Source organism: Melozone crissalis, unplaced genomic scaffold (genome assembly GCF_028551555.1).
Source record: "Melozone crissalis strain CALT ecotype California unplaced genomic scaffold, PUWL_Pcris_2 ptg000041l_1, whole genome shotgun sequence".
NCBI lineage: Eukaryota > Metazoa > Chordata > Aves > Passeriformes > Passerellidae > Melozone > Melozone crissalis.
Window position 1 is genome coordinate 4,052,670 of NW_026535819.1, and position 17,581 is coordinate 4,070,250.

The 17,581-nt window shown below is 39.3% G+C and overlaps 1 protein-coding gene across 5 annotated transcripts in view; it reads left to right on the top strand.

Moving 5' to 3' along the window:
- Positions 1-17,581, top strand: part of AK8 (adenylate kinase 8) — a 66,778-nt gene that overhangs the window by 2,373 nt on the left and 46,824 nt on the right. For 3 of the 5 annotated variants that reach the window (XM_054284255.1, XM_054284256.1, XM_054284258.1), the window contains exons 2-6: positions 19-103; positions 3,937-3,986; positions 4,656-4,769; positions 10,599-10,667; positions 16,640-16,721. In XM_054284255.1, coding sequence (XP_054140230.1) covers positions 19-103; positions 3,937-3,986; positions 4,656-4,769; positions 10,599-10,667; positions 16,640-16,721 — 400 coding nt within the window. Of the gene's footprint in view, positions 1-18; positions 104-3,936; positions 3,987-4,655; positions 4,770-10,598; positions 10,668-16,499; positions 16,535-16,639; positions 16,722-17,581 lie in introns of those variants that run through there. The other 2 variants (XM_054284257.1, XM_054284259.1) reach the window with 2 other exon arrangements.

Here is a 17,581-nt window from a genome sequence, read left to right on the forward strand (position 1 = left end):
TGTCCTATTTATTTCCAGAATATGCTTGAAGAGCTATTAATTCATAAGCCAGATGATCCCATTGAGTTCATGATAAACCACTTAAAGCAAAACAATGATGAGGGTAAGTGGAAATGGAGACACCAGAAATAGTTCAGCTCCTGATTTGCTGGGAGCTGTGCTGCTCTTGGCAGGTGAGGGATCAAACTTTTCAGGCTGAGTCTTGGGGAGGGGGGAAACAAAAAAAAAAAAAAAAAAAAAAAAGTTGAGCATTTTGGAATGCTTACAGGCAAGATGCTTTAATTTCTTTTTTTAGTGAGTAATCTAATAAGAAATGCACTTTAACAGTTCTAACAATGAAACCCTCTAAGGGAATAACAAAGAGTTCTGGTGTATCAATTATTAATGCCTTCTGTGCCCCATCTGATATTTCCTGTTGTCTTTAAGCTCGCTAATTACTCCTTTTGTCAGGTGTAAATTTGGGTTCCTATTCTACCTGGGCTGGCAGATTTCTCTGCTTTTTTGATTAGTTTGTTACTCTCTGCTGTTAATGAGTTCCACAGCTCAGTGGCATCTCAGCTGAAGGAACAGTGAGTGTGTCTGCTCCTCTGTGGAACAAAACCTGGTAAATTGAATGGGAAGTCTGTATTCTGCGCAATAAAAGCATGTACCCTCAATCAAATTATTTGATTTACAAACTGTTCACCCTTAGGCAGATTATATTTGGATATGCACAATTGAACTGTAATTTTTGTTCTGCGTGAGCTGTCAGGGGGAGCTGGTGTCATGGAGCTTTGATGTTTCTTTAAAACCAGAGTAAACCATTATGAAAGTTGTGCTGCAGCATCAATGAAATCATTATCACTGGAGGTGCTGTGAGCTCTTAGTGATGGTGATTGAAATGCTGCTAAATATGTTAAAGAAAAAAAAAAATCAAATCCTGCAAATTGTGCCCAGCCTTTTCTGGTGCAGGCAGCCTGAATAATCAATCTGGTTTGCAGACCCATGGAAAATATGTGTAAGAATTTCCTGCAGTTTGATAGAATGCTGATAAAATTTCTTCACATTGGGCTAACATTCGTCCTGAAGCCCCACAGTGTTATTTTAACAGAATTAGGCAGGTTTCCATCTCATGACTTCAGCACTTAGAGGCTAAAGACAGAATTACAGCAGTTGTTTGTCAAGGGGAAAATGCTGCCTGCTTTTGGTCTGGAAAACCCTGGTAAGGAAGGAGAGGAACTCCAATTAAAATTAAAGCCTAAATGTTGTTTTAAGAATAAATTAAATGGAAAATAATGTAACAGAAATGTGTAGCAGAGTTGATTTTACTTTTTGATCATGGTGGAAGGTGCTGACTATTTAGAAGGAAAAAAAAAACCTTATTAAAGCCATCAGTAAAGTGATGAATTTTCATGATCTTGCCTTGCCTAGACAGTTTTAGCCCTAGAGAAAATTTCAAACAGAGATGTGTGGAAAAGAAGCATTGCATCTATCCCAGGTGTGAAGTTAGAAACCCTTTTTAATTAATAATAGGATCCAAAGTACTTTTTAAAATATAAACAAATCTAATGGTGATTATAGCTTACAACTGCCTTGAAAATCTTGTAGGTCAAATGTGTGGCAAAGTGTTTGTGCTTTGGGCTCTGTGCTATTGTTCTTCTGTGTGTTCCTTCTAAAAACCTTCAAGGGCCACATAAAGGCTGATAATTCTTTCATATTCAAAAAATGCAAGTTTTCTACATGGTATCTTGGTTTGTGCTAATGAAAAAAGCTTTCAGGGTCTGAGTGGTATTTCTGTGAGCTCAAACCTCTGAAGGAAAAAGTTCTGCCTGAATGTTCAGTCTGTACCCTGTGATTCTCCTCTTTGACAAAAGATTTCTCTTACAAGTTAAGCAAATTTTGTTGTATTGACATTAATCATAGGATCTTTTCGATTTAAATGGAACTCTGTGAGTCCAGCTGTTTTGTGTTATTCCAGGATTAAAATAGGAACCCATATTTAGGAATAGGAACCGAAATTTACACCTGACAAAAGGAGTAATTTGTTGTTGCTAAAGTTGTTGTTGAATGTTGCTTTACTTGGATAAGTAAATCCCATAATGTCTCATCAGACTAAATACAGAATTAAATATGATTTTTTTACTGAAGAAAAAGGCATTTCCCAGAATTTCCTGCCTTCACGTAGCTGCTGCATTAAATAGTGACTATTTGCTGCTTGGAGGGGTTAAACATTACACCCAGGGGTGTCCTGGTAGTGCCCCTGTGTCAGATGTTTGGGGAGAAGGCTTCAGAGGAGTCCTACAAGTGTGCAAATGAGTAAATCAGTGAATTACACTGCCCCATCTGCTGCCAGCCACTAAGCAGAGAGCAAACCAGATTTAGTACAAAGTGAGCATTTACAGTAGCCCTGGGCAATATTAAAGCATGAGATGGTGTATATAATGGTATGTTTCGTTTTTTATCAAACGTTTGTCCAAGAAAGCTGTGTATTAAAGCTTCAATACCTAAGGGCTTTCTTGTGAATTTTAAATCATGCTCCTAGTTAAACCTCAAAAGGATCTGTGGATGGAAAGGTTTTTTGATTTTCTTTGAAGTGGTTTGAAGAAGTTGATTAGTGTTGGCACCCAAGCACTCTTTTATGACGCTGTTTATAAATAATTCCTAAGTACCGGGCTGGAGTTTCAAGGTGTTAGATTTTAAAAAAACCCTAGGATTTAATCACATTACATTTGAAAGAAATTAGGTGATAAAAACAGCTGATGTATCCTTTTAAAGTATTTTTCTACATTGTGTACTAGTTCTGTTGCACTTGCAAGAACCAATAAGGGGGGAGTTGTTCTTAAACCTTCCAAGTCAGATAACTTTGTAAAGATGAATCTGTAATTTGGGTTTCATGTATGTTTAAAAATTGCACCTGCCCAATAACTGTTAAGTGCATGGAAGGCCTCATGAAAATACATTTCACATCCTTGCCTGTCTGCTCCCATCAGACACGATCTCCCTTGGCTGTTGAGAGCTGAGGAGGTTTTTGGGTGAGTGGATCCCCCCTCTGCTCTGACCTGTGTTACTCCCAATAAGTACTAACCAGTCCCTGCTGCACAGACTCTGTTTGGGGATTTTTCCCCCCTGTGGTATAGGGGGAAAAAACATCAAAGCTGTTAATATAAAATGGCAGTTCAAGGGATTGCAGCCCAAAGTGTATTTATGGAAAAAGTTCCAAATACTTTCCGAAGAGTGACTCCCTTTTCTCCTGTTTGTCTTGCCTCTAATTCATTCCCAACGAAGCTCATTGCAGTCATGCCCATTGTGTTGTGTGTGTGCACTGGATTAGGAATTCCTCAGAACTGGGATGCATTTTTTGCACCTTGCCCCCTCAGAGAAAGGAGAGGAATGTGCAGCAGAGAAACGCAAGAAACAGAAGTGAGGAAAATTACTTTAAATGGTGACTAGAAAAATTGAAGGCTGCTGTCAAAAAGCATAGTGAGGGAGTCCTTCATTCTGCAGTATCTAAATCTTCTCTGAACCCTGACACAACCTATTTAGGTGAAACTAAAAACTGAAATATTTGTTGAGCACAAAATGTGTTAGTTCTGAATCAATGTTTCAGGAATAAAAGTCAAGCTCAGGTAAGGAAATGTTTGTACCTTATGGTTCACCCACTAAACTCTCCATGTTTCAATGGATTGAGATATACATATCTCATTTATCTCTCCAAGTGGCATGGTTAGAGTGCTAATCTCATTGACCATGGAGATTAAAGGAGGACCCAGGTGGCACTGATTTTCTGTTCCCCCTTTTTTTCCCCAGTGGAGTCAAATCCTGAAATCTCCACTGAGGTTTCCAGCTGAAATAATTGTTTCATGCTGGCTACATTGATATTATGCAATACAAGAGTGGGAAACTGGAGGGGATTTTTGCTGTTCTGCACTTTGATATTTGCATATCCTTGTTCCACAGCTCCAAGAATTTGTGTCCTTGGCCCACCTGCTTCTGGGAAAACTACAGTTGTGAGTACCTTACCCTCAGTGTTGCAGCACTTCCCACTCACCCTCTTACTTTCTACTGAGCTCAGCATTTTGGAGAATGTTATTCTGGGAAAAGAATTTTGACATTTATCCAAGTGATAGACGAACATAAGACAAATTAAAGGACAGCATTCCTGAGGGATACACCTGGATGTTACACCACAGGTTAAATAGATATTTTCAAGTGAGGTCTGTAAGAACTCAGGTAGTGAAACTATTGGAATGCAACAGAATTCTGCCTGCCTTGTTTTCCCAGCCTTTTAACAGGACTAATTAGCCTGGGGGAAATAAGTTAATTACACATTTGTGGTGTTCCCTTGCTGTGAATTGCTCCATTTGCATGGTCAGTTGTCTCATGTCCACTGGCACCACTTAAATTGCATTTGAACCTCAGAAACAGCAGGTGAGGACATGGTAGGAAGAATATTTCCTTCTTTAAATTCTATGTTAAGGTACAGGAGATTAAAAAGTCGTTATTCAAAGCTGGATACTCTTGAACATCTTTATAAGAAACTACTTAAAGTTGCTTATATATATCTGTGTACTTAAATGTGTGGCTAAGGAAAACTTTGTCTTTCTGCAGCCTTCTGAAAAAAAATGCTTAATTTTCTTTCCAAATATTTCAACCTGTATTTTTTTTTCTCCCCTCAGGCAATGTGGCTTTGTAAACATTTCAATGCCATACGTGTCTCTCAGGAGACTTTGTTATTCAAGGAAGCATTAAGGCAGACAGAGGAAGCAAAGGCATATAAAGAAAGAAACCAGGTGTGTAAGAGAATATAATAGCAGTTGTTCTCGTGTCACAGAACAGGAATTATGTGGCATTCCCATGATTTTCACTGCTGAGTTGAGCAGATGAGAGTAAAGATTCTCTTCTCTCTGTGCTGTGCATTGGTGTGTCAGGACACAGAGCAGGGGCAGGAGAGGGAGACAATCCAAAATAAAGGAAGTCTTGAAAATTCCAACCTTGGAACAAGCAGCAGAACTGGGGAAAATCCAGGAATGCACAATCCAGTCTAGAAAAGCTCCATTCTATTATTAAACACAGTGTCTTCTATCTGGGCATGTTTGATAATCTCAATAAAATAAGCATTAATCTCTGAGGTCTCCTTTGGTACAAAATGCTCTGGAAAATATGTACACAAAGAACTTTTTTTTGATCTGACAGTGCTACTTAGTTGTGCACGCTTGATTTCTCTGTAGCATGACACAAATAACTTACTTGGTGCATTAACTCAAAAGGAGGATGACAATCCAGTCAGCTCCTGACAGCCCTGGAAGCTCTCAAGCTGAGGCAGGAGCAGCTGACTCAGATTGTTGAATTTTCCCCAATTCTGTGCACCTGAGTGGCTCCAGTCAGATTTTTAAATCCATTCATTGCGAGCATCCTAATTGATGTTCAAAAAACATTTTTTCCAGGTGTCATGACTGCCAGGATTGGTTGATTAGTAATGTAATTAATTGTCTTATTATTAAAAATTAGTGACAGATTGGAAAAACATGTTGAAAGGTTATCTTGAATGCAGAGAAGCATCTGATTCCTTTCTCCAGTGTCAAGGTATTCCATGAGAAATAACTGGAAGAAGTCTGGGTTTTTGTGATTTTCTCTAACAAGTCCACTAGTTTGAGTTTATGTTTTGTCCCTTATCACCCATTTTCATAAAAATTTAAGAAATTTCCTATCTGTAGAAATTCTGCACCCCTGCTAAATCCAATTTAGAATTGGAATTGGCCAACAGATTTGTAATTTACTGATATGGCAGATAGTGTGATACACAGATTGGGGTTTTTTCCTTAGAATATTAGGCTAAAATAGGGTAGTGTTTATAAAATTGAATAAAATACTGCATAAGTAAATGAAGTTTGGAGATGCCTCAAGTAGCACACTTCAAGATCTGAGAGCAAAGAGTTCACTGAACTCCCTGAACTCACTGGCAAAAATGTTTGCATTTGGCTGGGGTGATATGGAATTATTCTTACTGAGGATATGTACTTTGAAATCTTAGTTCTAATTATTAAAGATTGTTTTGATAGGTTCATAAATTTATACTTGGAGGGGGAGAGTTTAAAACAAAAATTCCCTTTGGTTTAATTACTGTAATTATTAACATATTTCAGACTATACAGATGCACTTTCAAGGGTGTCCTTTTGGGCTTATTTGATGTAAAAAGATGGATGGTGTGGAAGATGAAAGTCAAAAATGTCAAGGCTAATCAGGTAGTGAGGAGGGCCTGCAGAGCAGAGGCTGCTGGTGGTTCAGCACTGTGCAGTTTGCCTTTGGAGTTGATTTTTACACCCTAGGAGGAGGTTTTCACTTAATAATTTTGTTCTTTTATGTGAGTTTGTTTCTTTGAATGTAACTCCTGGAATTAGGAGGGAGCTCCTGGGTTTCTCTAGGTTGGGATGTCTGTTCAGGAGCAGAACAAGAGCTTTTATATGAGTTTGGATATAACCAGGGCATTAAGAAGTTGTAGTCCTGGCCAAAGCAATTTAATAAATGGAAAGGAAAAGCAGGAGCTAAGGCTGTGGTTTTTGGAGAGTCTGGTGTGAAGATCATAAACACAATTTAATGTTTTTCTCACTCCTAAGGCTGCTGTGGCTGCATTAACCCCAGAGCAGAGGTCAGGCAGTTTGAGGTCACTTGGATCTGGTCAAATGCTGCAGAAAGCTCTGCAAATGTTTGTTCACATATTTTACCTACCTTCAGCCAAGCTTCCATCTCTTTTGTGTTCACCCATTGAAGCATTTGGGTTTTCCTGGCACAGGAAGCCCATGGAAGGCATTTTTAAAATCCATCATTGCTCTCTGAAGCTCCATTTTTCAAGTTGGACAAGCAATCATTCACCCACACATACCTGGCCACTGACTAATGAGCACAGCTCAGGTAGTGAATTTTAAATACTGAATGTTCAAAGCAAAATGTGATCATTCTGCATGTAAAAAATACTCCAAAAAGAAGTCAGATATTTTTGAATATTCAGTAAATTGGAGAACCACAAGCTACCAATAAATATTCCATGAACAGAAAAAGAGGCTACATTTTTGGATAAATCATTGCAAATTACTCCCTCATCTCTAGTTATTATAATGTTAATAGGAAGCATCTTCAGGTGTTCCTATAGTGAAGTCTAATGATGAGCAATTGCATGTTTCACTTTTCCTGTTAACTGGGTAAAATAAGAAGTTGAAACAACTGTGGTAATTGTGGGTTTTGTGGGATGGGTGTGCTCTTAATGCTCCACTAAATTGCAGTTAAGGTGTTTGCATAATACCTAATAACTTCAAACTGCTCCAGAGTTGTGTCACGTCCCTGTGCTTTTTAAAAAGAAATAAAATAGAAGAGAAAAATAAATCCAAGGCATCCTTAACTATGCATGGTCAGCATTCCAATTTATTCCAGGGTAAGCCACTCTGAAGGAACAAAAAGAAAATGTTCCAGGTTTGTGTATCCAAAAACAAGACCAACCTTTCATGTGTATTTACCTGAAAAAAATAAATCTAAACATTCATTATACTCAGGATCCTAAAGTAAATTTCTTCAAACTTGATTGCTGTTGTCTCCAAGGTGCCAATTTGGAGAAGCCAGAAATTTTTAGCTGAAGCTGTTTTCAGAGCAAATATATCCAAAACTTTCAAGAAAAATGTCTACTGAAAAAGCTGCCCTACAAAAAAAGTGTGGCAATTTTATGAAAGGGGAATGAAATACAACTCTGAGTAGACCAGGCATGGAAATTGAAGTATGATGTTCCTGAAATAACATGGAATATTTAAAATTAATCATGAGTGGGTACAGTTTTTCAGCAAATATGGAAATAGTGATTAAACCAGCATGGGTAGAAAAGTGTTCTGAACCTGACCAAAACCCCAGAGCAGTTTTTCCTTTACCTACTCTGAATGTTGGGACAGCTCTGTGGGCAAGGTGTAGTTTGGCTTTTACCAAATGTGTGCCACTGCCCATTATTGCAGATTTCTGGGAAGTGCAATCCCATCTCCCAGGCTCACCATATATTTATGTGTTTATGAGAGATAAATTATAAATGGACTGCCTGATACGTACCAGATATCCTGATTTCTAGAGGAATAATTAGGCATTCTGCAAGCAGACCATTGAAAATGATTTTGTAGGCCACTGCTCAGTGGGGGGAAAAAACTGCCCAGGAAATGAGACTGGAATGGAGCCACAGAGAGCAGAAGGAGCAAAAACACTGAAACACCTGAATGTGTGTCCTTGGCTGTTTCTGTGCAGCCAACCCCGCTGCAAAGGCAGCAGTGAGAGCACCGCTGCACGGAGAGGAGGGAGGATGAGTGTGGTGTAAATTGGTTTGGCAGGGCAGCGCAGAGCAGCCCCCAGCAGCGAGCAGCCTGCTGTGACACGGCACATGAAAGGAGCAGGCAGGTCCTGGCTGTCCCTGGCAGCAGCGTGGTGCCCCTGTGCAAGGTGACAGGGGCTCTGACAGAGCGCCCTGGGGACCTGCTGGCTCCGAGCAAAAGCGGCAATTTCCTTCCCTCCTGCTCTGCTGCCTGCCCCAGTGTTGGCTGATGTGAGGAGATGTCGCAGACATTTTTTCACAGAAATACTTTCTTTCAGATTTGTCCATTTTCTGGGAAGAAAAGGGGCCCCAGAAAAAGAATGTAAACAATTATTATCAGCTGCTGTAGAATGCAATAAGATGCACCTGTGATTGGTTCATGTTCCCATCTTTATAATTAAGAGCCAATCACAGGAGCAAACTAGAGACAGAGTCCCTAGACACAACTTTGTTATAGATTCTTTCTTTCTATTCTTAGTTAGCTTAGCAGCCTCTGCAACCTCTCTTTTTATTCTATTCAGTATAGTTATAATGTATTATATATCTTATATCAATAAATCCAGCCTTCTAATCAAGAAACATGATTCTCGTCCTTCTCACCACCCCAGCGACCCACTCCAGTCGCTGTAATAAGGAGATGCACTGAGAGCTGGGGACAAAAGAGATAAAGAAAAGCAAACCCTGCCTGCCTGGGCCACCTGGGCTCTGCTGGGTGTGCTGGAGCACTTTCTGCACCTTCCTTCAAAGTGCCATTCCCACCACTCCTTGTGAGATTGTTTCATCATCTAGTGAAGAAGATTTTATGAAATCTTCCCACATCATCAGCCAGATTTTTTCATTGTGTGAGTTGAAGTTCAAAGGGGTTGCCCCAAGGAATATTTTTTCCAGATGCCATGAGTCCCAGGATTAGTTGATCATGTAATTATCAACTATGTATTATAGTTGATCAATGTAATTAATTGTCTTATTAAAAGATAATTGTCTAATTATTAACAATTAGCGGCAATTAAATGTGTAGATTGGAAAAAGCATATAGATTAGAAAAATATGTTGGAATATTATCTTGAATACAGAGAAGCATCTGATTCCTGCCCTATCTACCTCTCCCAGCCTATAGAAATACTCATTTTTAGGTTGATACATTTCAAACAGGTTAGGAAAAAGACATGAGAAGCCACAGGATATGGAACTAAAGGGAACAGAGTCAAGCTCACATTGTTAAGTAAAAGATAATTTATTTTAATTAGGAGGTAGAGAATCTGATTGCAGGTTGACTTTTTTTCTGATTATTCATTTTACCAATAATGACAGAATGAATAAGACAAGGCATTTATTGAAATGATTAATGGCTGTCATGAGCTGCATGGACAGAAGTTTAGACTTTGAGCTAAACTGGCTAACTCAGAGTTTAACCAAGTTCAGCATAGAATAAAAGCCTAAATTAACAAGATAGTCGAACAAATTCTTACTAGAAGGAAAGGAAAATATTGCTGATTTCTTGTTAGGAAATCAAATACAATGGAAGAAATGTTGAGGGATGCTGATCTGTATAGGAACTTGGTTCTTCTGTCACATAGCAAATACCTTCTTACAAAACATCTATAGAGATGGGCCAAAGCAGCAGTCACAGGACTAAACAGCACTTTGGAAATATTGGCAGATGCAGTTTCCATCCCATTTCACAGTCCTGAGTTTAAAAATAAACTAAGTTCAACTGCAAAATATATTTTAAATAAACATTTTGGATGATGGGAGTTACTTGAAGCAACGAAACAAACCTCCTGAAAATCAGACTCTGTGTTGTTTGCTCAGTGTCTGAGGTTCTGTTTGTGTCACTGAGAGCTGGCAGGTCCCTGATGCTGAGCTCTCTGTCACATGGAGCAGTCAGGGGTCAGATCCTCGTGGTTAAAAGGATGATTTGTGGATGTGATGTTCCTCTGGATCCCTTTGCAGGTCTGATGTCCAATGTGTGTGTCAGTGTGCAGAACTTGGCACTGCTTCCATGCCAGTGTGCAAAACCCCCATGGGTATTCATGCTCTGTGCTCAGCTTCCCTTTAACACTGATTTTTGTGCCCTTATTAACTCTTGGTCATTAACTCATGTTAATGACCCGGGACTCGCACGGAATTATTTATCTCTTTATTTCCAAGAAGACATCTCACTTCACCTTTAACCTCAACGGTGCCTGCATGGTAAAATTCCTTTTGAACTCAATTGTGAATATTCAGCCCTTTTTTTTTTTCCTCTTTTTTTTTTTTTTTTTTTTTTTGTTCTTTCTTTAGAAAATTCCCAACGCGCTTTGGGCCAATCTGATCCAGGAGCGTCTGTCAAACGTGGACTGCATCAAACAAGTAAGAATTGCTCCTCAGAGGGCTGCAGGATAAGCACTTACACAACTCGTGCCTGGTGTTTAGCATTCCAAGTCCCGAGCAGAGCAGGGAATGGGGGCAAATCATCGGGGCTCCCGAGCCGGTTGCTTTCTTGAACATCAGCGGAGGGAGTTTGGAGCTTTATTAACAGGATAAAGGGGAGGATGAGAGTATGCATATGCTAATCTTCCAGCACGGAGATGATCAAAGGCTGAACAAGCAGAGCTTTGTTGATTGCCTGGGGCAACTGGCAGAGATGGAGTGGACAAAAAAGATAAACAGAAAATAGATAGGAATCGATATTGTTGAGGGGTTTTGGCTCTTCTTGAGGAAAAGAGTCTTAACATTACTAATTTCAGTTTTGTTTCTGGTTGTGTCTCTTTTTTCTCCCTGTGTTAGGAAACACTGCATTTGAATATATTGTCTTCTGGGTAATAATTAGTATTTTTACTCTTAGCTTGAATAGGTTTAGTTGTGTTCAAATCTGTGGCATTCTGTGTTTCTTACTCCGTGTTTCATCATCTGGGAGACTGAAACAATGATTTTTTAGATCCTTAGAAAGAAGAAATAAAGGAACTTGCAGAAATCCTAAATAGTATCAACTTTTCTTCATAAAACACTGCAGACCTTACTGTATAATTGACCTACTAATGTTGAATTTGCAAAGCAGAATTAAACTTTGTATTGCTGTTCACTGTGCTTGAATTACATGGGTCTGTCTGGTTTTCCTTGAAGGTCTTTTTAGCTGAGCTATTTGACTTCATTTTAAGTAATTTTAGTTACTTAGCACTCCAGATTATATATCTGGTAGCACTCAATGTATTTTTTATTTGTAATATATCCACATAGGACTTAGGCCCTTCAGCTGGCAGGAGAACCTGTTTAAAACCACACATGATATATTGTCCTGTTCATTTGTGTTTTATAACAAGAGCTCTAAAACCTCTCAAAAATGCTTTTTTTTCCACATAGGTCTCTTTCCCTGATTAAAAGAACACATGTTTTCAGCAGCTACTTTCCCCAGTGTTTGTTAACGTGAGTTTTACTGTCAGTGTACAAGCAAAATCCATCACTCTCCACAGGCTGCATCCACCTTATTTTCCTTTTTTTTTTTCCTATAATTGTTGGCATGGCTTTAGTTCTCCTGTCAATAATGAGGGATGGATCTCTCAGTGAGTTATTTTAGGTATTAGGTCATGTATGAGTAAGGTGACAAGGTGGTTAAAATGCCAACAGCTGCACAGAGTCCTGCCTGCATTTCATGTTCCTGTTGTTGTCACCAGCAGCACTGAATCAGTGCTGGGTGTCTTATACAACCAGGGGGGAAAAAACCTTTTTGAAGCTTCCCTGACATTCAGCAGGAATGCAGTGGATGTAATCAACCCAGCTGAGGTTTCAACTGGTTTTAGGAAAAACTCATTATTTGTTTTTTAAAGGTGTGATGGTTATTAAAAATCTTGACATTAATAGATAGATGCACATAAAGTGACACAAATTATTTTATCCTTTGAAAGGAGATCTATGCATTTTATGTGTAATATTTTCTGTGTGTAACTCAAAATAGAATTAATGCTGTAGGGTTTTTACATCACTGACCAGATTTATGCCATTTCTTTCAAAACATGAGTCAGCATGTTTTCACTGAAAATGTTCACAGATTAGGAGCAGCATGTTGGACCACAGTACCACCAGCTGTTTGTTTTATTTCTCCTTGTGGTGTCATTGCCTTGGCATTAATTGTGCAGCTTTCATCCCACTGACAGTAGGAATAGAGGATTTTTTGTGCCGTTGTTTTGACACTCACAGGTTTATAGATGTCACTGGCATTCTCTGAGGAGAACATTTTTATTGATCAACAGCTCTGCTGAGGCCCTGTGTTATGTGTTCTTGTAACACAAACCTGGTCAGGACTGGGAGGGATCAGGTGGGGAGGTCTTGCAGCACACACAGGAAACTTATTGCAGGCATTATGTTAGAGCCTGGCACTTGTGAGGCTGATACAGAGAATTTTCATCCTGCAGGGTTAGCACAGCTTGGCTGCAGCCCCTCTGACTGCTGGGAATTCATGGAGGGGAGAGAAATTGCTCAGGATGAGTTTGAGGGAGAGCTGAGCCACTTTCCTGGAGGGTTAGCATCTTTAGAAACCAAGCTTGGGCCAGTGAGTCACACAAAGAGTGGCAGAATGAGTTGAGATTGGTATTTTTTTGTGGTTGCCCTTGAAAGGGAAGGAAAAGAGAACAATGGTTCTGTTTGGTTTTACTTCAATTGGTTCTGTTGGGTTTTACCTCAGTTGGTCCTGTTTGGTTTTACTTCAGTTGGCTCTGTTTGATTTTACCTTGATTGGTTCTGTTTGGTTTTACCTTGGTAGCTAAAGGTAATAATATTTTCTCTATGAAACTCCATGCAAAGAAAGTGATGGTACAAAAGATTTATTCAGGGAGAGAATCTGCCCGTTCACCACATTTTATATTTTCTGAGAAGAATGGAACTTTTTAAAACATTACTCCACTGACAGAACTAATGTGGGGCATAAGAGGTTCCTTTCTAATGGGAAATTTGGAAAGGTTTGAGCATTTTCCATCATCCATACTGCTCATGTTGATGGGCTGCAAGAGCTGGGTTGTCAGTGTTTCTACTGCACTCTCAGTCTGCTGTGCCCTGAAAATCTCCAGAATTTTACATCCACACTGGCAAAGCCATTACTGATATTATTTTTTTCCCCTTTTTTTAAGATTTTATCTGTGACATCTGCTTGGAGCTTGTCCCTCCTGTGATACCACACAGGGAGCAATGTCCACAGAGTGCAGGCACCATGGAATTTCTCACTTTCAGCCTTTGTTCCAACCTTGGTGTGATAGGGTGCAATCCTTGGACAGAAGGTTACTGCTATCAAGAACCAAAAAGAGATGGCTTCTTAAAGAGACAAATTCATCACGTGAAGTTACTAATTAGACTTTAATGACAGTCAGGGGGGCAAAATAGCAAATAAAGCATGATAGGCATATTTTAAGTCAGGTCTTGCTCTGCTGTGTCTCCTTCCTCTTGCTGCGTTCCCAAGCCACACTCCCTTTTCACTCTTTTTTTTTTTTCCCCTTTATTTTTTTTTTCTTTTTTTTTAATTTTATCTGTGACATCTGCTTGGAGCTTGTCCCTCCTGTGATAGCACACAGGGAGCAGTGACCAGTGGAATTTCTCACTTGTAGCCTTTGTTCCAGCCTTGGTGTGATAAGGTGCAATCCATGCCTGGATGGAAGGTTACTGCTACCAAGAACCAAAAGAAGATGGCTTCTTAAACCAACAAATTTATCATGTGAAGTTCTTAATTAGACTTTAATGACAGTCAGGAGGGCAAAAAAAGACCAATGTTTGCATAAAGCATGATAGGCATATTTTAAGTCAGGTCCTGCTCTGCTGTGTCTCCTTCTTCTTGCTGCGTTCCCAAGCCACACTCCCTTTCCACTCTTTTTTTTTTTCCCCTTTATTTTTTTTTTTCTTTTTTTTATTTTATCTGTGACATCTGCTTGGAGCTTGTCCCTCCTGTGATAGCACACAGGGAGCAGTGACCAGTGGAATTTCTCACTTTTAGCCTTTGTTCCAGCCTTGGTGTGATAAGGTGCAATCCATGCCTGGATGGAAGGTTACTGCTACCAAGAACCAAAAGAAGATGGCTTCTTAAACCAACAAATTTATCATGTGAAGTTCTTAATTAGACTTTAATGACAGTCAGGAGGGCAAAAAAAGACCAATGTTTGCATAAAGCATGATAGGCATATTTTAAGTCAGGTCCTGCTCTGCTGTGTCTCCTTCCTCTTGCTGCGTTCCCAAGCCACACTCCCTTTCCACTCTTTTTTTTTCCCCCCTTTATTTTTTTTTTCTTTTTTTTATTTTATCTGTGACATCTGCTTGGAGCTTGTCCCTCCTGTGATAGCACACTACTTGCAGCTGTTCAGACCTCCAGCTCTGAGCTGTGCACGGGGTGCCCTGAGCATACGGCCTTTTTGATGTGTGATAAAACAGAACCGAGCCACTGGGGGTATGGAGAGGCAGAGCTGCAGAATATCAATAAACCTGTTCTGAACAAAGCTGCAGCTCTGTGCTGGAATAGACATTTCACTGAAGTGTCAAGTAGATGGATAATATATTCTAATTAGGGACTGACTGATAGCCTGCAACTCAGAGACCTTTGGAAATCAGCTCCAAAATGCTCACTGTTTTTGTAATGTGTGTTGGTTTTGCATTTGTTTAATGCCTTTAAAAGATATTTTCTGTAGGGAGCTATTTATTGAGCTTTGTTTTCCTAAATACCCCAACCTTTTTGCTTATTGCCTGTTTTAAGGACCTTTGAAATTTGTGTGTAAACCTCTTGAAGTTTGCTGTGGATTGTTAAAAGTATGGATTGGTTATTGTTATTGTTATAGTATTGTTTTTACTGCCTGTTGCACAGTATGTGATTTGAGCCATAAGCAGTAGTGACTTCAGGTTTTTTAGGGCAATTTTTGTGGTTTTTTACATTTGTTTTGTTATAGTTTCCAAAAATGTTGCACTCAGAGTGGAGAAAACAAGCCAGATTTGTAGTCTTTGTAAATTGGCATTGATTTATTTGCCATCAGACCTTTCTCCCTAGAAGATCTGGCCCTATATATATATATATATATATTTTGTACACATTATATTCCAAACTAGTGCTGAAGTTCCTGGCAGAGCACTACAAACATTGTTCAGCTTTGCCTTCTGCAAGTCCCAAGGGATAAATTGATTTCTCAGCACCTGTGTGACCTTAGCCAGTGGTTCATTCTAATTTGGCAGAGCAAACACTGGGAGTGGCAAAAATGGCTTGCAGTTACTTGAGTCTTGTATTTTCTACATCTGTCAGCAGGATGACATCTTCCTGAAACCAGGCTAATTAAGGAATTTTAAATAATCTGCTCTATTTTCTTGTGTAATTGGAATGGCCCATTCCCTCCCACAGAGGTCCTGGAGATAGATTTCCCTGAAATACTTGGAGAACCTTTGGACCCCACCCTGACAGAGCACCAGATTTATGCGGGAGCTGAGAATGATTGCCAGCTAATGCAATATTAAAATATCTCCTTTATTTCAGCACAAAGATGGCTCCCAGATTTCCTGAGGAATCACAAAGTTATTTGGAGGGGTGGGATAGAACAGCAAGGACTTGTGTGCTCAGGAAACTGCCAGATAAATTAGGGAGAGTTCAGAAGACTCAGATGTGAGCCTGGGAAGTGGATTAGATTTCAAATACTGCATCAGACAAAAACTGAGCGAGGCTGCAGCTCTCCGTCGGTATTTCACAGATCTGTAAATGTTTTTTTAAAGATGCTCAATCCAACACTTAGCTGGCTATAACAAGGACTTAAGGGAGCAAAAAGCTCTTTTTTCTTTTTTCTTTCTTTTGCTCTGTTGCTTCATTAGCTCTGGGAACGCTGGTTCCATTACTGTGAGTTTTCCTGTATAATTTAAGAAAATAATGAAAGCATGCATATTTTCCTCAGTGTTCTTGGCATTAAATCTGTCTTTAGATTTGTTTAGTTCCTTTATATATATATATATATATATATATATACACAGTGTGGGCTGGTATCCTTTTGAATATTTCAAAACTGTGGAAATTGTTTTGGGTTGTTTTTATTCGAGATAAAAGTTGGCTCATTTTTATTTTTAAGATTGAAACATGAAAAGAAAAAAATCATTGCTACAATCCATAAGTTCCCATTGCTGTGTGGCAGTGGAATCAGTGCATGAATTTCACAAAAACATCAGTTCTCCATGTTTGCTTTCTTCTCTCACAAGCATCCATGAGAAATACTGAGCTGTGGAAGGATCAGAATGAGGTAATTTTTGTGTAAACAGCCCTGAGATTTAGTGTGAATTTTGTGGTTTGTTTTTTTTTTTTTCTCTTCCAGGATCAATAACTCTTTCATGTTTTTGTTCAATAGGGATGGATTTTGGAAGGCTTCCCTGAAAACCAGGAGCAGGCATGGATGCTGCAATCATCTGGCATTTTTCCTAGGCATGTTGGTAAGCAGTGCAAGGCTTGTGTGTGGTTGCATCCAGGAGGAAAGGCTGGAAGGGTTTGTCTCCAAAAATCCTCAATAAATTCAATACCAATGCTGGAGACAGAGTCACCAGACAGCACAATATTTCACTGGGGTTGAAAGCCTGAGGTAACCTGGGAGATTTTAAGCCCTGTCTTTCACAGCCTTTTCTCCTTCCACATCAGAGCTCTGTAAATTCCAGACCCTGCACCAAGTGGGTTTGAGCAGCTAAAAGTGGCTTTGCTCCTGACTTCCACCTCTAAAAATCAGCTTTTATGCTCAGACTAAACCAGTTCCTCATGTGCTAAACACAAATTTATGCTTCTGTTGAATTAGGGAATGTAAATTTCACCAAGTGAAGTGGAAACATGGTGATTTTAAGCTTGACCTTTCAGAGTGGGGCTGGATTCTGGCTGGTTTGGGGTGGAATGTTTTACAGACCTTGGCAGCTGCCCTTGCCATACAGGAGAAGCAACTTGTCCCAAATTATAGCTAAAGGACCTACTTAGAATATAAAAAATTACTGCAGTTGTGTGGAATGCAGTGTGAAATGATAAATGCAGAGCTTGCCAGTGCACAGAATTTATCCAACTTTATGAATTGTCACTTTGGATTTGATTTGGATGATATTCAACTGTTAATGAAGAACTCAGAATCACTGCAGTAGAGTTAGGCAAAAGTGTTTAATGTCTAGTACTTGCATGTATTTTTAATATACCTAATAACATCTGAAGTTGAGTTTTGCTCACAATTATATCTGTGCCACCAAGACCTGAACGAGAATCTTACAGCTCAGCCTGTCTAGTTAATCAAAAAGAAGATTGAGAGGAGATGAGATTTACT